Source organism: Acinonyx jubatus, chromosome A1, assembly GCF_027475565.1.
Source record: "Acinonyx jubatus isolate Ajub_Pintada_27869175 chromosome A1, VMU_Ajub_asm_v1.0, whole genome shotgun sequence".
NCBI lineage: Eukaryota > Metazoa > Chordata > Mammalia > Carnivora > Felidae > Acinonyx > Acinonyx jubatus.
This window is the reverse complement of record NC_069380.1, coordinates 195,690,625-195,711,305: the sequence shown is the minus strand read 5'-3', so window position 1 is coordinate 195,711,305 and position 20,681 is coordinate 195,690,625. Positions and strand designations below refer to the sequence as shown.

The window sequence follows — 20,681 nt, the reverse complement described above, 5'->3', positions numbered from 1 at the left end:
CAATGTCCTTTGTGGCCCAGCTGATGGAGATAGGCTCCACCCAGGGTTTGGTTGTTCAGATAGCATGTGGGTAGTCCTTCCTCCAACAACAGTGACTGAAAGTTCTAAAACTCTAATCACAGAAAAGAAGACTAGAGATAAAATGGTTAACCCTTTCATTCCGATAGGTCACATCTTTTTTTTCTGACCTGCCTTCTATAATATCTGAACTTAGAGGTAGGTTTTTCCAAGGTATTTATGTCCATGTCAGCAGTTACTAGTATACATTATCCCATAATTTACAGAGCATTTCATCAGTCAGTATTTGGAAACACTGTATTAATTAACAGGAGTCTGGCTGTGTATTGCTGTGGCTCAATGCTGACACAATGGACGTACCTAGAACCAGAGTTCTAGAAAGGCTTTGGGTCTATGAGTTTCCATGGAATATAAGCTTCCTGTTTCCACAGTGGCCAAAACCTGTTGGCGAGTTTCTCATTCCTTTCCTATTCATGGATAAGACAAGGAAGTGCAGTCATTTAGGGATTTTAAACAAGGAGAAGAAAGTATTGTTTCTCATAAAGAAGCAAGGTTACTCATGAAAAATTGGAGTTTTTCCTTAGAAGTTTCTGGGAAACAAGTCAGTTTTATTTAGCAGTTCTACTATTTCTATTATCAGCTTAAGATTTATAATAAAATATTCATCATAAATGTATTCATTCACAGGTGACCATGCCATGGATTTTGGACTGGAGAATGGTTCCTAAAGTTTCCCATTCTGCTTGAGAGATGTGTAATATTACAAGGCAAGATACATGTAGCTCCTTAATATTAAAAGTAACACAGTCTATTGACCAGGAAGAAAAAAATTCTTGGAGGCTAGTTGATCTTATCTTTCACTTCTCTGGTTTAAGTAAAAGTTAACTTCTCTGAAAAATATATAATAAGTTATTGGAATAATCTAAGGGTCTTCCGATGTCTACAGGATGAGGAATGATTGTCCCAGGGGAAGAATGGTTCTTATAGATGGGAACAGTTGAGATGAAGTTCAGAAATTTGAGGGAAGTAATTGGAGAGGAGGCTGTATACTGGAGGAGAGGTTGGCTGTAGTTCTGTTTTTGAAAAGTCATTCAAAAAGTGAGAAATTGTGAATAACTTATTGACTTATTCTATGCTGGAGAGTGAGAGAATTAAATTAGATCAGCTTGAGTGAGTGTCTGAACTTCAAGACAGGACAGCAGATAACTGAAAGTCTGAGCTAGAAGTAAAAGGGAGTGAGTGTGTGTGTGGAATGCCAACTTGGCAGCCATGCCTTGAAGGAACTTAGAGTAGAATCTTTAATATTTAGAAGACAGTGAGCTTTAAGAATCAGATTCTAAAGTGTGTGTGTGTGTGTGTGTGTGTGTGTGTGTGTGTGTGATGGGAGAGAGCTGGAAAAGGGAGAAGAACAAGACTTTATGGGGAAAAAAGGTGTAAGGTAAACTTGAGGAGAGAAGGATCTCAGACAGGATTAGGAATTTTGTTACCCCAAAGTGGCCTTAGGAACAGCTTCCAACAGCTCTGCAAATTTCTGCTGTATTAAATATAGAGAGATAAGCCACTTAGCTGAATACCTGGGCTCTAAGATTAAGGAGAGAGGAGCAGGGAGGTTTTCATTTCCCATGGATTTAGATTAGCCCAGATACTTTCTCTTTTATAGGTGGAGTCCTTCTGGAATGCCATTAGAAATTCAATTTTGTAGGGGCACCTGAGTGGCTCCGTTGGTTAAGTGTCTGACTCTTGATTTTTAGCTCAGGTCATGATCTCATGGTTTGTGAGATTGAGCCCTGTGTCGGGCTCTGCACTGACAGTGAGGGGCCTGCTTGTGATTCTCTCCCTGCCCCCGCCCCACTCTCTCTTCTCTCTCTCAAAACAATAAGCATTAAAAAAGAAATTCCATTTTATAGAATTCCAACTAGTAAATGCAGAAGGAAAATTAGAATGAGAAAAATCACCATTTGGCAATCACCACAGTAATAAATGTTTCACAGGTAAGAATCCTAAATGGTTGCTTAAACTAGTAAGCTAAGTTGCGATGAGAAACAGGGGATTTAAACAGTTCCAAAGTATTCCCTCATGAGATACTTAATTATAAAAATGAAAATAGTAACTTCTCAGTGGAGAAACCAGAAAAACTGTTAAAAGACTGATAAAAGACCATCCGTGACAGGACCAAATGAGCATCAGTGTCTCCTGACCTGAAGCAGGAACAGAACTCAGCATCTCTCGTGCCAATTTCCACCAAAGCACACAACCTGAATCCGACTGCGAGGAAACATTCAATAAAACCAAACCAAGGAACATTCTACAAATAACGGGTCTGTTTTCCTCAAAAACTGGCAATGTCACAAAAGTCAGCATGACTGCAGAATGGTCTCTGAGTAAAGCAGACCAAGGATACCTGACGACTAAATGCTATGTTTTACGCTGTGGATTTTTTTTCTAGGATAGTCTATGATACTCTTTTTTCTAGAGGATATTCACCGAAACAACTTGTGAAATTTGAATAAGGCCTATAGATTATGTATTAATACTGTATCAATGATAATTTCATGATTTTGAAAATTATACTGTGGTTACACGAGAGAGGCCTTGTTTTTAGGAAATATACACTGAGGTATTTTGAGGTAAATGTACCTCAGGGGCACCTGGGGGGCTCAGTCAGTGAAGGGACCAACTCTTGGTTTGGGCTCAGGTCATGATCTCATGGTTCGTGGGTTCGAGCCCAGCATGGGGGCTCTGCACTGGCAGTGTGGAACCTTCTTGGGATTTTCTCTCTCTCTCTCTCCTTCTCTCTCGGCCTCTCCTACATGTGCTCCCTCTCTCTGTCTCTCTAAAAATAAATAAATAAACTTAAAAAAAGAGGTAAATGTATGTCATGTCTGCAACTGGCTCTTAAAATTTCAGAAGTGTGTGTGTATGTGTGTGTGTGTGTGTGTAGAGGGAATGATAAAGCAGACAGTTAAAAGTTAACATTCAGGGAATATGAGTGAAGAGTATACTGGAATTTTTGTACTTTTTTCCAATTGTTCTGTAAGTTTGAAATTATTTCAAAATAACAATGAAAAAAATCTAAAAAAGTAAATCCCATAGTATTCTACTATATCAACTTCAGTTAGAGACCAATAGTTTCTGTTCTCTGATGACTAAGTGTATGCAGAACGGGGGAGTGAGGGCAACCTTCAAATGCCTTGGGCACTCTGACATCAAGAAATGGTGGTTTCCTATCCCAATATACCGACCCCCCACCTCCAACTATGTCCATTTCTCTAATACTTTAACAAGGCTGTACTCCTACCTAACCTGTAAGTGGGTGAATACATAGGTCAAAATCCTAGACCCGAGTAGTGCTTTTATTTGAAGTGATAATGTGATGGCAACGATTGGATCTCCGAGATCTAAACCTTCTGGATTTCATATCCTTGATGACTACAGAACCACAAAGAAAAACATTTGTCAGAGGCCAAAGAGACAGATTTGGCCAGGGGCCCTCCGGACTTTTCTATGATGGGTTAAATTTTACAGCTGAGAGGCTGCTGAGAACCTCAGAGAGGTTGGAAATTTAGGGAACTTCTCTCCATCTGCCCCCGTAATCACCAGCCTAACTGGGAAGAGAGCTGAGACCAGAAGCCATATCTCCGTGTTTACAGATAAGAGCCCTTTCTCCTAGATCACTTTACTGGGGCCTCTTTGGCTCCAACTGCCTGAATTATGACTCTTCTTCCTCCCAGGAGGAAAAGGACTGATATAAAAATGGAAGCAGAGGAGTGTAATAGAATTTGAACCCTGGGTTGGTCAGGCCTACATTCCAATATAAATGCTACCCAATTTCAGCTCTGTGGCTTTTGGTAGGTCATTTAATCTCTCTGAGCCTCCATTGCTGCATTAAAATACGGACTAATATCTCACTTGTAAATATACATTTAACTTAATTAGTCTTTTGCCACATGCCCTGGGCATTTCTGGGTCTTTCAATAAAGCATCTAAGTCCTCAATAATCACCTCCTCACTAAGACATCAGAGGATTCTGGTTAAGATGAAAGATTAGACTTATTTTTTTAAAAAGAATCATGGCATGAAAATATTCAATAATTAGAAATTTCTAAAACATACCTAATAAAATAAATTTTCTCTCATCAAACAAAGAAAGTTTTAGGCTGGATTTTGGCACAGGCTCCAGAAGTTTACTTCCAGTTGCTTTGTAAATAAGTATCAGTTTACCATCGTATACTTGACATTTCAATAAACATTTGTTAAATGAACAAGCTACTTAACAAGTGCTTTACAAAATTTAATTATAAAGTATATGTTTATATCAGGAAGCAGTAGAAATAAGGCGATCCAAGACATTTCTTAACCATTTATTCAACAAAAACACAAAGAGTACCTAACTTTTACTGAGCCCTATGTACGTGCCAGGCACTCTGCAAGGTGTATTGTATAACTCATTTTATTTAGTTTGTGTTAGGGGCCTTATTATACCCATTTGACAGATTTTAAAACACCCCGAGGTTCAGAACATTTAAATAATTCACCCATAGCCAATAAGTGGGAGAGGCCAGTTTTTAATCCAGTCCCACGTGACTCTGGAATTCATGCTTTTTCTACTGTCCTGCTCCTTCACCATGGGAAGCTCAGTGAAGATTCTAGGCAACCATGAAATTCGTAACATGTGCGCTCCAACTTCAAGGAGTTTAGTAATGTAAAAAGTCAGTTGGTAGGTATGTGTAAGACAAGAAAACCACTATGGGCTAGAGCTTGTAAGAATTCAAACAAATAGCTCATTCTATATACTGTATTTATTACAAAAGGCAAGTTAAAGAAAAACTGTATTCGACTTCTTTTATGCCACTGCCATTGTATATCAGGGACAAACTTTCTCACAGGACTTTAGAAGGAAGGAGGTGGGAATGAGTTTCCACCTGGTTCAAGGTTGAAGGCAATCCCTTTCTGGCCCCAACGTGACTGACAGACATCTATTTTCTTAAAGGTAAGCTTTTGAAACCTGAAGGCAGAGAGCTAAGGGTCATTAAGAGTGCCTTGGATGAACCCAGGGGTGAAGTGGGAGCACTCTGATATATAGAATCTGATCATTCTTCCCCTAAAATAGTGTGCACATTCTGTAGGTCCACAAAAGTACATGCGGACAGGACTGAATGTTAAGAGAATAACACTGTCAAACTCAGCCAAAGGCAGGCTAGAGCACTCTGGAGCATCTCTTCATTCCGAGGGTCTTTGTAAATGTGGCTCCCTATGGTCCTGATAAGAAAATCACAGCATAAGCCTTTTACACTAATCTTTCCCACAGTGGGGCCTAAAAGTCAATCACAGCTTTGAAATTCCCACTGGAGAAGAGAGTAACCATACTGTCTTAGAGTCAGCTGGGAAAAGGGGGAGGGAGAAAGGGTCACATATAGTCCACTCACTTGATTCTCCACGACACGATGGCTTTGTTAAAGGTCCAAGTCTCTAGATAGGACAATTGTTGTCCAGAAGAAGCAAGGGAAACAGAAGTGTCCAAAAAGTCTCTATCTTGGGCAGATGTTCACGGAGAAAGGAGACTGTAGAAAGCCAAACAATTCAGTATGGTAAAGCCTCTAAGATTTCATTTGGGCTAACCAAAAAGTCCTATACGCTAAGGTTTGGACAAGGACAGGACAAGGTCCTGTGCTCCTGAAGGATGAGCTCAGATAAATGACTCTTCTGTCTGTGCCCTTTATTAATTTTACCAGGACTGGCACCATCACGTGTGTAGAGACCAGCTGGGTATGGAGGGCTCAAGGTTCCCAGAAGAGGTCACAAGTCTGGGGCAGCCCAGGGAGTCACAGCTTAGAGGGTGCACCCCAGGCATCATGCTAAAAAAAGTAGAACTGGGTTAAGTCCCAGAAGGGATTATCCTCAAAGAGAATGGATAGAAGAGGCATTTTTAGGAGACCTAAGTTCCTAAATGGTGATATCTGGAACTCTCCAGCTAGAAATGGGCAACTGAAAACCAAGTCCAAATAATTATCCATGCCCCCTCCATGACTGAGCCAATTTCCGTAAAAATGCCACATCAACAAGGTTTTCAAGGAGCCTAACAATATAGCCATCTATAGCCCTCCCTGGCAGAAAGGTCCAAATCCACATTATATGGAAGTAAACATTGACTTTCATGGGCTTTATGCCATTAAAAGCATGGAAACCTTTAATTAAACTACCAAACAAGATTGTAGAAAAGGTGATCAATTCATTCGGAAGAAATAGAAGGCAGTTTGGGACATCTTGCTTTTTTGTAGAGAAGTGTAGGTAGTACGCTAAAGAATGTAGTAGGCCAATATCAGAGCCAAATCCCTTGAACTTGTGACTATTACCTTCTTTGACAAACACCTTGCAGATGTCATTAAGGATCCCAAGATTGGAAATTACCCTGGACTGTCCAGGTAACTGCAATCACATACATCTGTACAAGAGGGAGGCTGAGGGGTATTTGCCACAGACAAAAGAGGGGAAAGGAAAGCTACGGTGGAAGCAGAGACTGGAATGATGAAACTACAAACCAAGAAATACTGGCAGCTACCGGAAGCTTTCAAAGGCAAGGAAGGAATTCCCCCTCAGAGCCTCCAGAGGGAGAAACAACATGCTGACACCTTGACTTCAGCCCAGTGAAATGGAGTCCCGACTTCTGGCCTCCAAAACTATGAGATAACACATTTCTGCCATTTCAAGCCACCAAGTTTGCGGCAATTTATTATAGCAGCCGTAGGAAATGAATACAAGGAGAAAAGATAAACTGCTCTCATTTAAATGGATATTAGTTCTATCTGCTTTTTCAAAGAAAGAGCCAACAGTTCTAAGAACAAGAAACATTTTTGGTTATTCAAAGCTACTGGGCCAGGACCCACGAGCCAATGTCCAGTGTGAACAATGAGTAGGTAAGTGACAATGCAGTATTTCTACATGTAGAAAATATGGTGACACATAATCCAGTGACTTGTAATGGCAAAATCCAAATTACTAAAACAAAACACTGGTGGGAAGTGCCCAAAATGACTACTGGGTCTAGTTACCATGGAGCTTGCTACTGAAGAGACCTCAGGAAAGTAGGGACAGGGAGGCCAGAGTGATCATTAACACAAAGACACTGATCCTTCTCTGCTCAGAAAACTACAGGGCCAAAGTTCAGTGATCCCACTGTGTTCGCCATTAAGTTGTGATAAATTAATTTCTATCCCACGGGAAATATGCTTGCAATTTCTTAAAATGTGAGCGTTATCTTGAGCAACAGACTGAGACTCTGGAAGAAGAGGTAATTGGACAAAATTCACAGCACAGAATCCATTGCATTGTTTGCTAAGTGTGGCCCTGGAAGGCTGTGTTTGTGTTGCCGCCGCAGAGACAAAGATGGATGACCATCCTGCCACAAGAGCACAATGGCTAAAAGGCAATTACTGGCTTTATGGAGAAGAAAAAAGGCCAGACATTAAAAACCTCAAAACCAGAACACTTTGCTTTTTAATGATTCCAAATTATCTAAGCAAGCACCAGAATGAAAATCACTCAATTAGCCCTGTGCTCTCCTTGGAAAGGACTAGTGCTTTAAAGAATTCGATTCATACTTTGTTCACACATTCTTCGAAATGAACACTAAATGTCTACAAATGTAAAAAGTTTCCATTTCACAAAAATTTGACGATTCACGTTCTCGGTGTATGTTTAATTCTTCAGGATATAAGATTTTCAGCACAAGTTCTGTGATTTAGCTTTTCCCATTTAGGCAGATGTGATAGTACCGCAAAAAACAAGAGTGTTACTTGATTACCTTGGTAGGTTGACGTGGTATGGTTTGAAAAAAATGGTGAGCTTATTCTGGGATAAGAAAATATTTTGAGCTATAACATAACAAATGTATGCCTACAATTATTTCGATCAAGTATGATATTAAGCATCGTGGAGTGTCTCGGTTTCTTTCACAAGCTAAGCCATCCAGAGTCACTGATTAAAATGGTCATTTTTGTTTATCCATCAAAAAAACAAGAAAGGATGTGGGTTTTATGTGCACACTGATACGGTGGCTTTGCCTCCCCAGCCGAGAGTGGTAGAGGGCTGGAAACAATTTAGTTCTTTAAGGTAAAGGTATGAAAGAGAACTCAAACATCAACTGCCTAAAACATTCTCCCAATTGGACACTTAGCAGGTTATTGGCTAACTGAAATTTGAAAATTTGAAGTTAGAAAAACTGGTACAGAATGCCAGAAAGCAATCAAAGCCATTTGCTTACATGAACATGGCTGCATAGTTCCAAACTCCCTTTACAATTGAACTTGATTCCTGCCTGAGTCATGTCTCTTTTCACCAACTAAACTGAAGAGGGCTAATCAAAGCACGTAATACGTGCTTGATAAATGTCTTCATTAAGTAATTCCAGAGAAAAGGTTTTGATTATCTGCATCACCTCCAAAGCCTGCCTCTGCCCCTTCTTTTATGTCTCAAATTGTTCTGGAGCTGCTGGGTACTAAATCTGAGCCATGATAAAATGGCCCAGAGTCTCCAGCAGTATCCTATTCAACAGAGGCCATAAAATTGCAGATTTTAGGAAACGATTTACATTCCATTTGCATGTGAAAAAGGAGAGAGGATCTAGAAATGGGAAAGCTAGGAAGATAAATACTAAGTGTCTTCCTCTTCCCAAGTCACAAATAAAGCTGTACATTTTTGAACACACAAGCTAAACAGAATTGAATGTCTTCAGATTAACGCCAGTTGTATTGAATTTATTGATGGTGCCCTGTTTTTTTTTTTTACAATACAGATGTACCACTTTAATGTTTTCTAATTTTATTTTTATAATAAGCATGTGTTATTTGCATACTCAGAAACACCACATGCACACACACACACACACACTGAGTCAGACACACACTGAGACACACTTTGGTGTCTATCTTACAGTTTGCTCAGGATACCCTCTCCTCTCCCCACGTTATTGATTTTTTTTTTTTTTTTATGACTACTGTAGTGAAAAAGTAGTCAGGGTATTTCGATGATGTTTATTCATAGGCATTTAGCCCAACATATCCTGCAAACCACCTCGACTTTTCTGCAGCAGCTGCTCTGGGGAGGAGTCCTTCCCCTGGGTCCTCCTTGCTCTATCCACTGGGGTGGGATCTTTGGAGGCCTCCCAGCCCTGGCCTCATTCTGCCTTCCAGCCAATGTTCTGCTCAATATTGAAGAGCTCCATCCATCCCGACATTGCCTCAGCCCCCTTGCTCTCATCAGGGAAATGTGTTCCAGAACACCAGGGGCTCTCCCCCAAAGGGACACAGTCATTGGGTCACAGGTGACAGGCAAATGTCACCCTCTTCTAATGACCTCATTTCCATTCATTAGATCACAGTAGCACATTAGGATAAACATGGCAGCCAATTCTGGCGTCCCAGAAAATTGCCTCCTCTTGTGAAACCAGTCTTTTAGCTACTGGGAGAGGAAAGGAACCTCACACATTTCCAAGAACAAAAAGGGTAACAGCAGCCTTAGCTAGCATTTAGTTCGTGTCTGCTGCGTGTGGAATGGTGTCCTAGACATTTTGCACCCGTCAACTGTGTTAATCCATACACGCTCCTAGAGGAAAGGACAGCCTGGTGGATAGGAGCATGACTTAGTGTCAGAAGTCCTGGGTTCAAGTTAAGGCTCGGCTGCCCCTGAGTTGGGTAACTGTGGGAAGGTTGCTTAACTTCCCTGTGCTTTAGGATCCCAGCCTATAAAGTGAGATCATCAGTAGTAGAGAAGACAGCTTAGGACGACGCCTGGGACATGAAGAATGTTCAAAATGGTTTCAATTATCATTACTACTGTTTTCTTCATTTTACCGATAAGGAAACTGGGGTTCAAAAGACACGTAATTTGCCCTAACTCACAGAGCTAATCCAGGTCTGATTTCAGAAGCCAAGAGACTTGTCGTCAGCCATGAGCAGTCAGCAGGAGATCAAGCGGCAGCCACAGGGCGCCCGATTCATAAATGAGGTGTTTGTTTCATACTCACACACCACAGACACAGAGTGTGGGCCACTGGGCTGAATTTCTACATCTCTAAGTATATCTCACATACTGTCTTCGAGCCTATGCTCTGCTCAAGGACCCAGGAATTGTCGTGTCCAGGAATATACTCGCATCAGGACTTGATGCACAATCTGGGGCCTTGTATACAATAAAGGGAGCTCGCCTTTGCCCTCTGAGTCAAAAGCACTAGGACGGGCTGCTGGCACGGTGGGTGCTTGGCTTGGAGAGGAAAAGGCCTTGTATGTTGAGAAGAGCCACACATCTGGTCCATTCAAGAACAATGAAAGTCCTCTCTCAGCATGCCTGACTTGTGGCACGGCCCAGGCTTTGCTTCCAGATGAGCCTGCCCTGTGTCCACAGGAAAGACCAACAGTTGGGCCCAAGGTCTCTGGTCCCGGACACCCCTTGGCAGGGCCCTTATAGCCCTGAGCCCCAATCTAACACCTCACCTGCCCCAGCCAACACCTGCCACTGCTAATATGTTTTGACACTTGCCTCTTGGTTCTTAAAGAGGAAGGAATAATGAGAGGAAAACTAAAACCTTATAATAATTGGATTTTAATCAATCAAGACTTTTATTGCCTGCCCTCAAGCCTTTTAACTAGGCTGGGGTTTTAATTCCTGTTTATAATGGTGTTGCATTATGAAAGTGGTTTGTTTTCATAGGAAAATGTATCATAAACAGCTTTCAGATTACCAGGCTAGCCCCCTCTGGTAGAGTGTTCTGTCGTTTTCCAATTATCCAGGGTCTGCTCTCTGTGAGAGGACTGTCCTTCCCCGTCCCACGGACATCAGGCTTGTTCGTGTGACTCTTTCGTCAATGAGATGTGAGCAGAAGTGATACCTGGCATACCTGAGCACAAACTTTAAGAGTCATTGTGTGTTTCTAGCGTCACTTCTTTTTCCTCTGCCGCAAATACAGCAGTGTCCAAGAGAGGGGCTGCCCCCTCCCCTTGGGTCCTGGAATAAAGGAGAGGTGCACAGCAGACCTGTAGGCACCTCGCAGCCCATATACAGCATAAGCGTGAAATCAACTTTTGTTACTGTCAGTCATGACATTTGAGAGTTGTTACCGTAGCATAACCTAGTGGATCCTGGCTACATATTCACGAAAGCCTAGTTAGACCACATTTAGCTAAAAGATGGTGTATTTGCAGTGAAAACCAGTGGAAGTTAATGCTTGGCATGATCACCGTAAAAAAGGGTTTTTTAATTTTGTTTTGTTTTGTTTTTTAAAGAACGAGGGCAAGAGCCAAGGCATCTTTATAGGACTGATATCATTCTTGTCATTATTTAAAATCCAAACTGACCCTGGGCAAGTGTTGATGCGTTAAGCTCCCCACACACTGCAGTGTTCATCTTAACCCTTTTTTTCTTCCTCCAGAGCGCATTTGTAAACTAGAGAATTTATACTTCCTCTTTTCAGGGCTACATTCAGAGATTGTACTGCCTCATGATCTGCTCCCTTCCATGCATCCCGGACAAAGGCAATTACAAGGCAAAAGCCAGATTCAATTCGGCTATATCATATTGGAGAGAAATGGCTCTAAGGTTAAAGGTGGACACTCTTGCTATTTCTCCTAAACATGACTTCAGATTTTTAAAATTTCCTAGTCACGTAACGCCCCAGCCAAATCAGCTATCGAATCCGTGTACCCACTGTTTAAGAATGGAAAAAGAAGGGTGAACAGCATGCAAGAATCATATTCAAGAAAGCTTATCCATTTAAATAAAAAGGTACGTGGATGGTGGTGGTGGTAAAGTGCTAGTCAAGTTTGAAACAGATGGTTCTGGCCACAGATTAAATACAGATTTATATATACACATCTAACAATACAATACTAAATAATGTTGATAATTTTACGCATTAAATATAAATGTTACCCAGAAGTGTCCTGCAGGATTTATTCCTGCTCCTCTGCTTTGGGCTTCCTTTAAAATCTGTCTTCGTGATAAAAGGATTCCTTTATATGTGTTAGACACAGAGTTTGAATCTGCTTAGCGTTTTCGGACAATTGTGTCATCCTGTGCTACTACTAAATGTCTGGTTTCGAAAACCAGCATGGCTGAAATGCGTAACTGCCTGGGCAAAGGGGCACGTGAGCTTGGCCTCACAGGGTGAAGGTGAGCCAGGGGCTACCCTGCACAGCCACCCAGGCCTGCCCAGCTGCATGGATGTCAGGACTCACCAGAGTCTGCGTAAACACGGAAACATCCTCTGTGCTGTTGTCAGAATTTACTCGCACCAACCTCCCAAGTCTAGGGGAACTTATAACCGTAAAAGTTACAGTTCTGTTTCCTGTGCTGTCCGCATCATTGGTCACAGCTCTCAGGTCACCGGATGAAAGGGGTTTCGTGGAACCTAAGTGAAGATGAAAGCAGGCATTTAAGTATGAAGCCTATGAAGGCTGCCAGATAACAAAATGATCCTTAAAGAGCCCTGAAAATTCTGGAAGACACACGGGACTGGCCAGCTCTAACTGGAAATTGTGCTGTGAGGGGCTCATGACCCTGAAGGCATCTATTTAAGGATGTGATTGGCCACTAGGGCTGGAGATGAAGGAGGGAAACATACCTCCCCAGTCCCCGCCTGGTCCTGCACAGCTTACTGATCCCCACGGGTAAAAGGCAATAGCAGTGTGTGTGGCTCGGAGTGCAGGACGGGGGAGCTGGCTATGTGCGCCGAGAGAACGAAAGACAGTACCCTCCCCTGGGGGGGACAGGCGCACCCTGGCCTGCCTGTGGCTGTGTGTGTTCAATGAAGTGTCCATCCGTGGGCATCTGGGGAAGAAGTGGGTTCTTGAGCAAACGTGCAACACTTCCAGAGGACCCCAGACCTGCAGGCTTCAGGGACGTTGTGGGGAGGGAGGGACCTTTGCAAATGCCAAGGGACGAAGAACCAGGAACACACGAGTTTGTGTGCAAATGTGACCGCATGTGGCAACTAAAGCCCAGGGAGGCTTGGGACATGCAGGGTAGGGCAGTGGTTCTCAAATGGTCTGTGGTGAAGGATCAGGGCTTCCCTCCTCCTCCAATCCTCTGTTCACTGATAGTTTTATAAAATACAATAAAATGTCACAGCAAGGTCAGAGTGGCATACAAAATTCTAAATATTTTCTCTTCTTATCAGTTCACAGACCAGAAGGTGCGTGGACCACAGTTTGGGAGCACAGAGTCGGACTACATACCCCTTTACTTCACACTGACTGGGAGGGGATGTCCCCAGCCTTACAGGGTGGCAGGGCTGAAAGCGAGTCTCATAGTCCTCCTGGCCCAGAATCTCAACTTACCTATTCTGTCTTAGCCCTGCTAAAGGCTTAGCATTATGCTTTGCGCAGGGTAGCTCTTGAAGTAGGCACTTTATAAATTGTTTATGAAACAAGTTCATCAGTCAACCACCTAATAAGAACTAAACCTCCTGAAGGACATCTGTTTTGCTTTACTTATCAAGTATTGTAGCCTTAGAAAGCAAGGGCCTCTAATTACAGTGTTTAAACCATATCAAGCTCTTAAAAGTGGGACCTAACTAACAAAGGGGGAAGCTGGCTTTGGGTAAGATTTTTAGACGTGTGAGCTTTGTTCTGAGCCTTCGATTTGGAGGCTCCCTTTAAAACGCTGAACAACAAAGGCCCTGCGGTGGCTCAGTCAGTTGAGCATCCGACTTCGGCTCACTTCATGATCTTGTGGGTCTTGAGTTCGAGTCCTGTGACAGGGCTCTCTGCTGTCATCACAGAGCCCTCTTCGGATCCTCTGTCCCCTTCTCTCCCTGGTCCTCTCCTGCTTGTGCTTTCTCTCTCTCTCTCTCTCTCTCTCTCTCTGTCTCTCAAAAATAAATAAACATTTTAAAAAATGCCTAGCAACAAAAACAAAAGTAAACAAGTTGGAACTACATCAAGCTGAAAAGTGGTCAGCAAAGGAAACCATCAGCAAAATGAAAAGGCAACATATGGAATGGGAGAAAATATTTGGAAACCACGTATCTGGTAAGAGGTTAACATTCAAAATATACAAGGACCTCATACAACTCAATAGCAAGAAAGCCAAATAGCCCAACTTAAAAATAAGCAAGGGACCTGAACAGATATTTTCTAAAGAAGACATACAAATGGCCCATAGGTACATGAAAAAGTGCTCGACGTCACTAATTATCAGGGAAATGCAAATCAAAACCTGCATGAGATATCTCCTCACCCCTGTCAGGATGTCCATTATCAAAAAGACAAGAAATAACAAATGCTGGTGAGGATGTGGAGACGAGAAAACCCTCACGGACTGTTGGAGGGAATGTAGATTGGTGCAGCCACTGTGGAAAACAGTATGGAAGTTCCTCAAAATATTAAAAATAGTGATACTATATGATCCAGCAATCCCACTTCTTGGTATATATCCAAAGGAAACAAAACCATAATCTTGAAGAAACAAATCATATACACAAATATATATATTATATATATATATATGCATATATATATATAATATATATTATTATTCAGGCTTTAAATACAATGAAATTCTGGGGGTGCCTGGGTGGCTCAGTTGGTTAAGCATCCGACTTCAGCTCAGGTCATGATCTCACAGCTGAGTTCAAGCCCCACATCTGGCTCTGGGCTGACAGCTCAGAGCCTGGAGCCTGCTTCAGATTCTGTGTCCCCCTCTCTCTCTGCCCCTCCCCCATTCATGCTCTGTCTCTCTGTCTCCCTCTCTCTCTCTCAAAAATAAATAAACATTAAAAAAAATTAAAGAGAATGAAATTCTGTCATTTGCAGCAACATGGATGTAGCTGAGAGCATTATGCTAAGGGAAATAAGCCAGAGAGAGAAAGACAAATACTATATGTTATCACTTACCTACAAAAAAAAAAAAATTGAAAAAAAAACCAGTTGAACTTATTGAAACAGAGAGTGGAAATGTGGTTGCCAGGGGATGGAAAATATAAGAAGAGGTTGGTAATCAATACAAACTTTCAGTTATGAAATGAATAGGGTCTGAGGATCTAATGTATGACACAGTGACTACAGTTGATAGCAATATACTGTATAATTGAAGCTTGCTAAGACAGTAGAACTTAAACGTTCTCACCAAAAGAAGAAGAAGAAGAAGAAGAAGAAGAAGAAGAAGAAGAAAGATAAATATATGAGGTGATAGATTTGTTAATTAACTTGATGGGGGGAATAATCCTTTCACAATGTGTAGGTATATCAAATCATCATTTTGCATACTTTGGCTAGCTTAAAAATTTGTTAAGTATACCTCTCTGTAGATCTGAAAAACAGAACAAAATAAAACAAAACAAAATATCTGAGCCCCTGGGCTGGGTACTAGGTCCTGGGATTCTAGGGGTGAGGCAGGAGTGTCTGCCAATGTCAGCCTCAGGGACACAGTTCAGGCCTGGGTTCAGGACTCCCTTGGCACAATTTTGGCAGTTACCCCAAAATACTCATGTGATGCTTGTAGCTGCCTCCCACATTTCTCTTACTTCTTTGCTGCTGAAATTTTTGCAGACACTGCCCTCTTCCAGCTTCTGGAGCTGGGGGCCCAGGATCTGAGGTTGACAGGCGAGGCCAATAGTCAGTGTTACATGAAGTCAACTATGGCCCGTTCTTTGTTACCTGCCAACATAGGGTTCCCTCATTCTGTCAGGTGGATTGTGTTTTTATGTGTGCAGTCTCTGGGTACCCAAAATTCTCTATCTTCAGCTTTTCTTTGGACCTTTTCCCCACTGAGCCTTCTTTTTTTTTTTCCAATGCTTATTTATTCATTTTGAAAGAGAGAGAGCATGTGATCAAGATAGGAGAGAGGGAGAGAGAGAGAGCCCCCAGGAGGCTCTGCACTGTCAGCGCAGAGCCCTACGCGGGGCTCAACCTCACAAATTGTGAGATCATGACCCGAGCCGAAATCAAGAGTTGGACACTTAACCAACTGAGCCACTCAGGCATCCATCCCACTGTGCCTTCTTAATTATCTCTTTCTTATAAAGGACTCTAACTTTTCACTTATTCCTTCACCTCCAGGGCTACCTTTGGCAGGTAGTGGTGGATAGGAGGGATTCTTTCTTTAAAACAGTATCATAACCTCTTATGTCTTAACCTTTTTGGGGAGAAGACCCACCAGAGATGCTCCAGACCGAGAGCGCTTTTCTCTCAGCCACGGTACATCAGTCCCCATTCCCTTGTCCATCTGCCTAACCCTGAAGGGTTTCTAGGGTTTAATTCCTATTCGGCAGCCATCCTGGGCATGCTCAGTCAGCAAGACTAGCTGGCTCCATGTTGTAACTGACTGATGAGCATCTTTTCTCATCCAGCCCAATTCACAGAAAGCCAAACACCATTTTCCCCTCACCCCACCTCGTTTTATTGCAAGCACTGATATTTTCATCAGTGAATTCCAGGCACTTAATTTGGGAAGGATTTCTCTAAGGTCCTACCTACCTGTATATTCCATAGAGTGACCATCCTATAAGAAGTGTGGCAATAAAAGGCTCATGACCATATCTGTTTGGCTAGGCCTCACTCCATATGCACCTCTTAGAGATTTGAAAAGCAAATCTGCATGTGAAAGACTCTGAGTCTCCCAGTAAAGAAATCTACTTTATCCTTCTCTTAAATACAGCGTTTCTCAAACATACTTATATCCTATTGTGGTTGTTTCACGAAAAACAACCACCTCCATAACAGCCAGAGTTTCCTGGTCATGAGGCTAGAAGGCCTTGCTCATTTCTTCAACAGACATTAGCAAGTGCCTCGCACATGACAACCTCTACATAAGGGGTAGAGATGTACTAGGAAACAGCACAGACACAGTCCTGCCATTCCTTGTGGATATCATGACAATCCCAAGAAATACAGATTCTTTTTCCTCACTAAGAAGGGATAAAAAGTGTCAGAGAGGTTAAGCAATCTGCCTAATAGCCAAATGTAGGTCTCACTCCGAAATGAATATTTTTAAAATTGACACTATATTGTCTCTACCATACTACTTTAAGCTCAGCGCTGGACTGATAACTGAGTCAGGAAATGTGACGAATCACTCAACAAATCCAACAGATTCTCCTCTCCACTTTCCAAACACATCGTGCCAAACCTCTTCCCTGGTCTTCTCCTCCACAGCCATGCTGGGCTCTCTGGTATGCTCACCCCTCTTTGTTGCCATTCACTGAAATGCACTTATTCTGAAGGGACAGCTCAGGACCTGTCTGGTCAAAGAGCTCCCCCTGACTATTGCAGTCTGTGGGAGATTTCCCTCCCCTGAACTCATGTCGCTTACCCAGTGGTCGCTTACTCACTGGACCCTTAGCATATGCTATGCATGGTTAGTGTACTCTTAAGTCTAAGTCTCTTAGTTCACCAATTAGCAAGCCTTTCATTTTTTTCCTTGAGAATTGACAATCTTCTTACACTTCTGGATTATCTCCCACTAAGTCTTACAATATTCAAATCAGTGTTGCAAGACTAGCTGACTAAAAGGTTTTTAGGAATCTCTGCTCCAAACTCTAGCAACACAGTGTGATTTCCTTCTGCTTTCTTCTCTCCCTCAATTCCCACCTCAAAGGACAGATGGCCCGTTGGTGAGATGTGATTCCCTCTGTAGCATGACTGAACCCCAAGGGGATTGAAGTAACACAGTCTGCTATGAATACCCTTCACTGATCAGCTACTGTGTAAGCTTATATTCTAGACTAGTTTGAAAAAACTCTCCAAGTCAACCCCTCCCCAACACTCTTTGTAAAAGAGCCAAGTACCATTTGGATATGCAGAAAAACTAGGTCCTGAGGTCACAATATGTTCTAACATGTCACAACTGAAGAAAAACAAACACATTCGATAGTAGCATTCAAGGTGAGAAACTGGTTATAAAATTATAAAATTTTCTGGGGAATAAATTTTGCAGGAAGAAATAGAACATGTGTGTATGTGTGTATGAGTATTTATACATATACATACACAAAATAACAAAATTAAAATATCCATTGAGTAGATGTTTTTTCTTCATTCATACACAAAAAGAGGTCATTTAGAACTGCAGTCCTTCCTACTTTAAAATAACTGAGTTAAAAAATGCCTTTCAAACTAGGCAGGGCACAGAAGCTATGGTTAACCTTAAAATATTCACCCAGTACGCCTACAAGTACTCCTACAAGTACTCCTAAGTCCTCCTACAAGTATTTTGGCTCATCCTACAAATTCTTACAGGTCTCAAGTCAGGGCCACTTTTTAAGACTGAGTCCACAAGGAAGGCAAAATAGCATGGCCAAAGTCTGTCAGGCTGGTGGTCAAAGTCCAACTGGTATGGGGACTAGTGTAAGTAAAAAAAAAAAAAAAAAACACTAGCGAACTGATGCTGGGTTGCCATATTTCCGTACTTGAAGGGAGCAAAACACACAAAATTTCTACATCATCATCGCTGTTACTAAATCGCTGTGCATATTCTCCTGGTTGTGTATGTCAATCCACCAATGATATATCGCGGAGACAAAATAAAGAGACTCCATGATGACCTCGTTCTCGGAGAATTGTTGTTCGAAAATGGACACAGCCCTGGAACACAGTCACACACAGAAAGCAGAAAAGCTGCCATGATTCCAGCATAAGATTTGGGGTTGAGAGTTGGCACTCGGTCTTGGGCTTATGATTCCTATTAGTTCTATGACTCTGAAACTGCCTGAGCACCAATTTTTTTTTTTATCAACATTGCATCATGCCAAATAGGGGTGATGCAACTTCCTTTTATAGACATTCTTTCATTTAAATCCTTAAAACAATCCACTGTAGTAGATAAAGATGAAAAGCACAGTAAAAACACAGGTAGTGATAGTATCTGAATGTCCATTCTATAACAAGAATAGATTTCCTGCTATTATGGTTTTATAAAATCTATAGTTCTATAAAAAGCATTAGAATTTCCCCGATATTTTAGAACCTATAGGTCAACTGGAGTCTGACAAGAGCAGCAGTAGCTGACAGCTGACACCTGGAGTCACATTGGAAGGGGGGCATGGAGTGCCTCCCTTCCCTTTCAGCCAAAGTACTGGCTAATAGATGAGGGAGGCAGAGGTCACTCAGAGCCTGTTCTCAGCAGCACCTATCATGATGAGGGGTGTCCTGAGGGAAGAGGAAGAGTGGGGCATCTATCATCATTCCCCCATACCTTCACACAGCAGCAGAGACCAACATCCTTCAGTGGCTAGTGGAGAAGCCAACTGAGCAAGGCTCACTTGCGTCCCTAGAGAAAGGAGGAGGTGTGGTCATCCGAACCACACCCACACTAGATCCAAGAGGGGCCCGCACCACTTGGGACGTTAGGATAGGAAAAACACCAAGAACAACTGGACCAATTGAGCCGTCAGGTCCATCCCAACTCGTAAATCTGGGACTCTGCACTTGTCATTTCCACACCCACCCAAGTGGAGATTTTATCAGACATAGCCACCTAATGGAAATGTACATGAAACTCCAACTTCCTTCCTACTGGCCAGGAGCTGGAGTTGGAAACAAGTCACAATCTGGGGATGGGGGGCGACTCGGAAACCAATAGCAGACTTTGGGTGCTAGCTAGGGGGAAGCTTGGAAAATGGAGCCGCTTCTGTTGGGATGTAGGAAGAATGCACAAGGTCCGGTGTGGAGTTCTCAGACACAGGGAGGCCGTGTCAGGATGGGGGCAGGGCACATTGGAAAGGGAAAAGAGTCAGTTACTCCCGGCTGAGCCCAAATATTAAACAGAGGGCTATGAAAACTACATGTTTTGCATAATTCCACAAAAGTGACAATTTGGTCCACTTTCACGCATTTTTCTTGCTAAACTAATATTCAGTAAAACAGGCGCCAGAAACCCAAAACTTTCTAAGCTGTGGTGGCTTTAACTCCCCTGTAGGCTAACACAACTGTCATCAATTACTAAACCAGAGTTTAGCCAGAATAGATGAAGAGTATTTAGTCTTTGGCAGCAACCAGATTTACTCTGATTTCAGAACTTTTTTTTTTTTTTGGTAAATTACTACATTTTCAGATTCCTAGTTTGCTTATTTTTAAACACTAAATGCCACCCGAATTGCCTTGAAAAAAATCGATGAAAACATCACAGTTATTCCCAGAGAAAAATTATGGGACAGAAAACCGTTTGGGGAATAAAAGAATTTGGGTCAAGGTATCTTTAACTGGACTTTAATAAGGTTTCTTTTCAGGAGCCCAAATGCTAAGGCGACTAAAACTTTCAATATTTCTCTTAAAAAACTGTGTTTTTGTTGAAGTTACTGTGACTTTTCCCTAGGTTTCCCTTAGAAGTATGCGAGTTTTATCCATCATTTATTGGTGGCACAGCTAAATCACATTGTCTCTGTAAGCCACAAATCCTGCCAGGTCCCCTGTAAATATATCATCTACCTCACATGGATGTAAGGACTCAAAGATTAGAACAGTGCCTAGCCCCACGGATCTCAATCCTGGCTGTGCTTCAGAACCACCTGGAACTTAGAAAACATAACGATGGCCGTTCCTATAGCAGACACTCCAGTATAAGGGGTATAAAGTAAGGCCCAGGCACCGCTATGTTTTTTAAATTTTTTTCTTAATGTTTTATTATTTATTTTTGAGAGAGAGAGACAGAGAAAGAGACAGAGTGCGAGCAAGGGA

General features: G+C 42.1%; 1 protein-coding gene across 6 annotated transcripts in view; it reads right to left on the bottom strand.

Annotated features, from left to right (window-relative positions):
• The window catches only part of LOC106987808 (chondroitin sulfate proteoglycan 4-like), a 74,498-nt gene that overhangs the window by 12,034 nt on the left and 41,783 nt on the right, over positions 1 to 20,681 (bottom strand). For 4 of the 6 annotated variants that reach the window (XR_008289352.1, XR_008289353.1, XR_008289354.1 and 1 more), the window contains exons 8-9: positions 19,201 to 19,275; positions 12,246 to 12,418 (exon numbers count right to left, since the gene is read on the bottom strand). Coding sequence is in view for 3 of the 6 variants with exons in the window: in XM_027076592.2 (XP_026932393.2) it covers positions 12,246 to 12,418; positions 19,201 to 19,275 (248 nt within the window). In the remaining 3 variants the exon portion in view is untranslated. The remainder of the gene's footprint in view (positions 1 to 12,245; positions 12,419 to 19,200; positions 19,276 to 20,681) is intronic. The other 2 variants (XM_053200678.1, XM_053200674.1) reach the window with 1 other exon arrangement.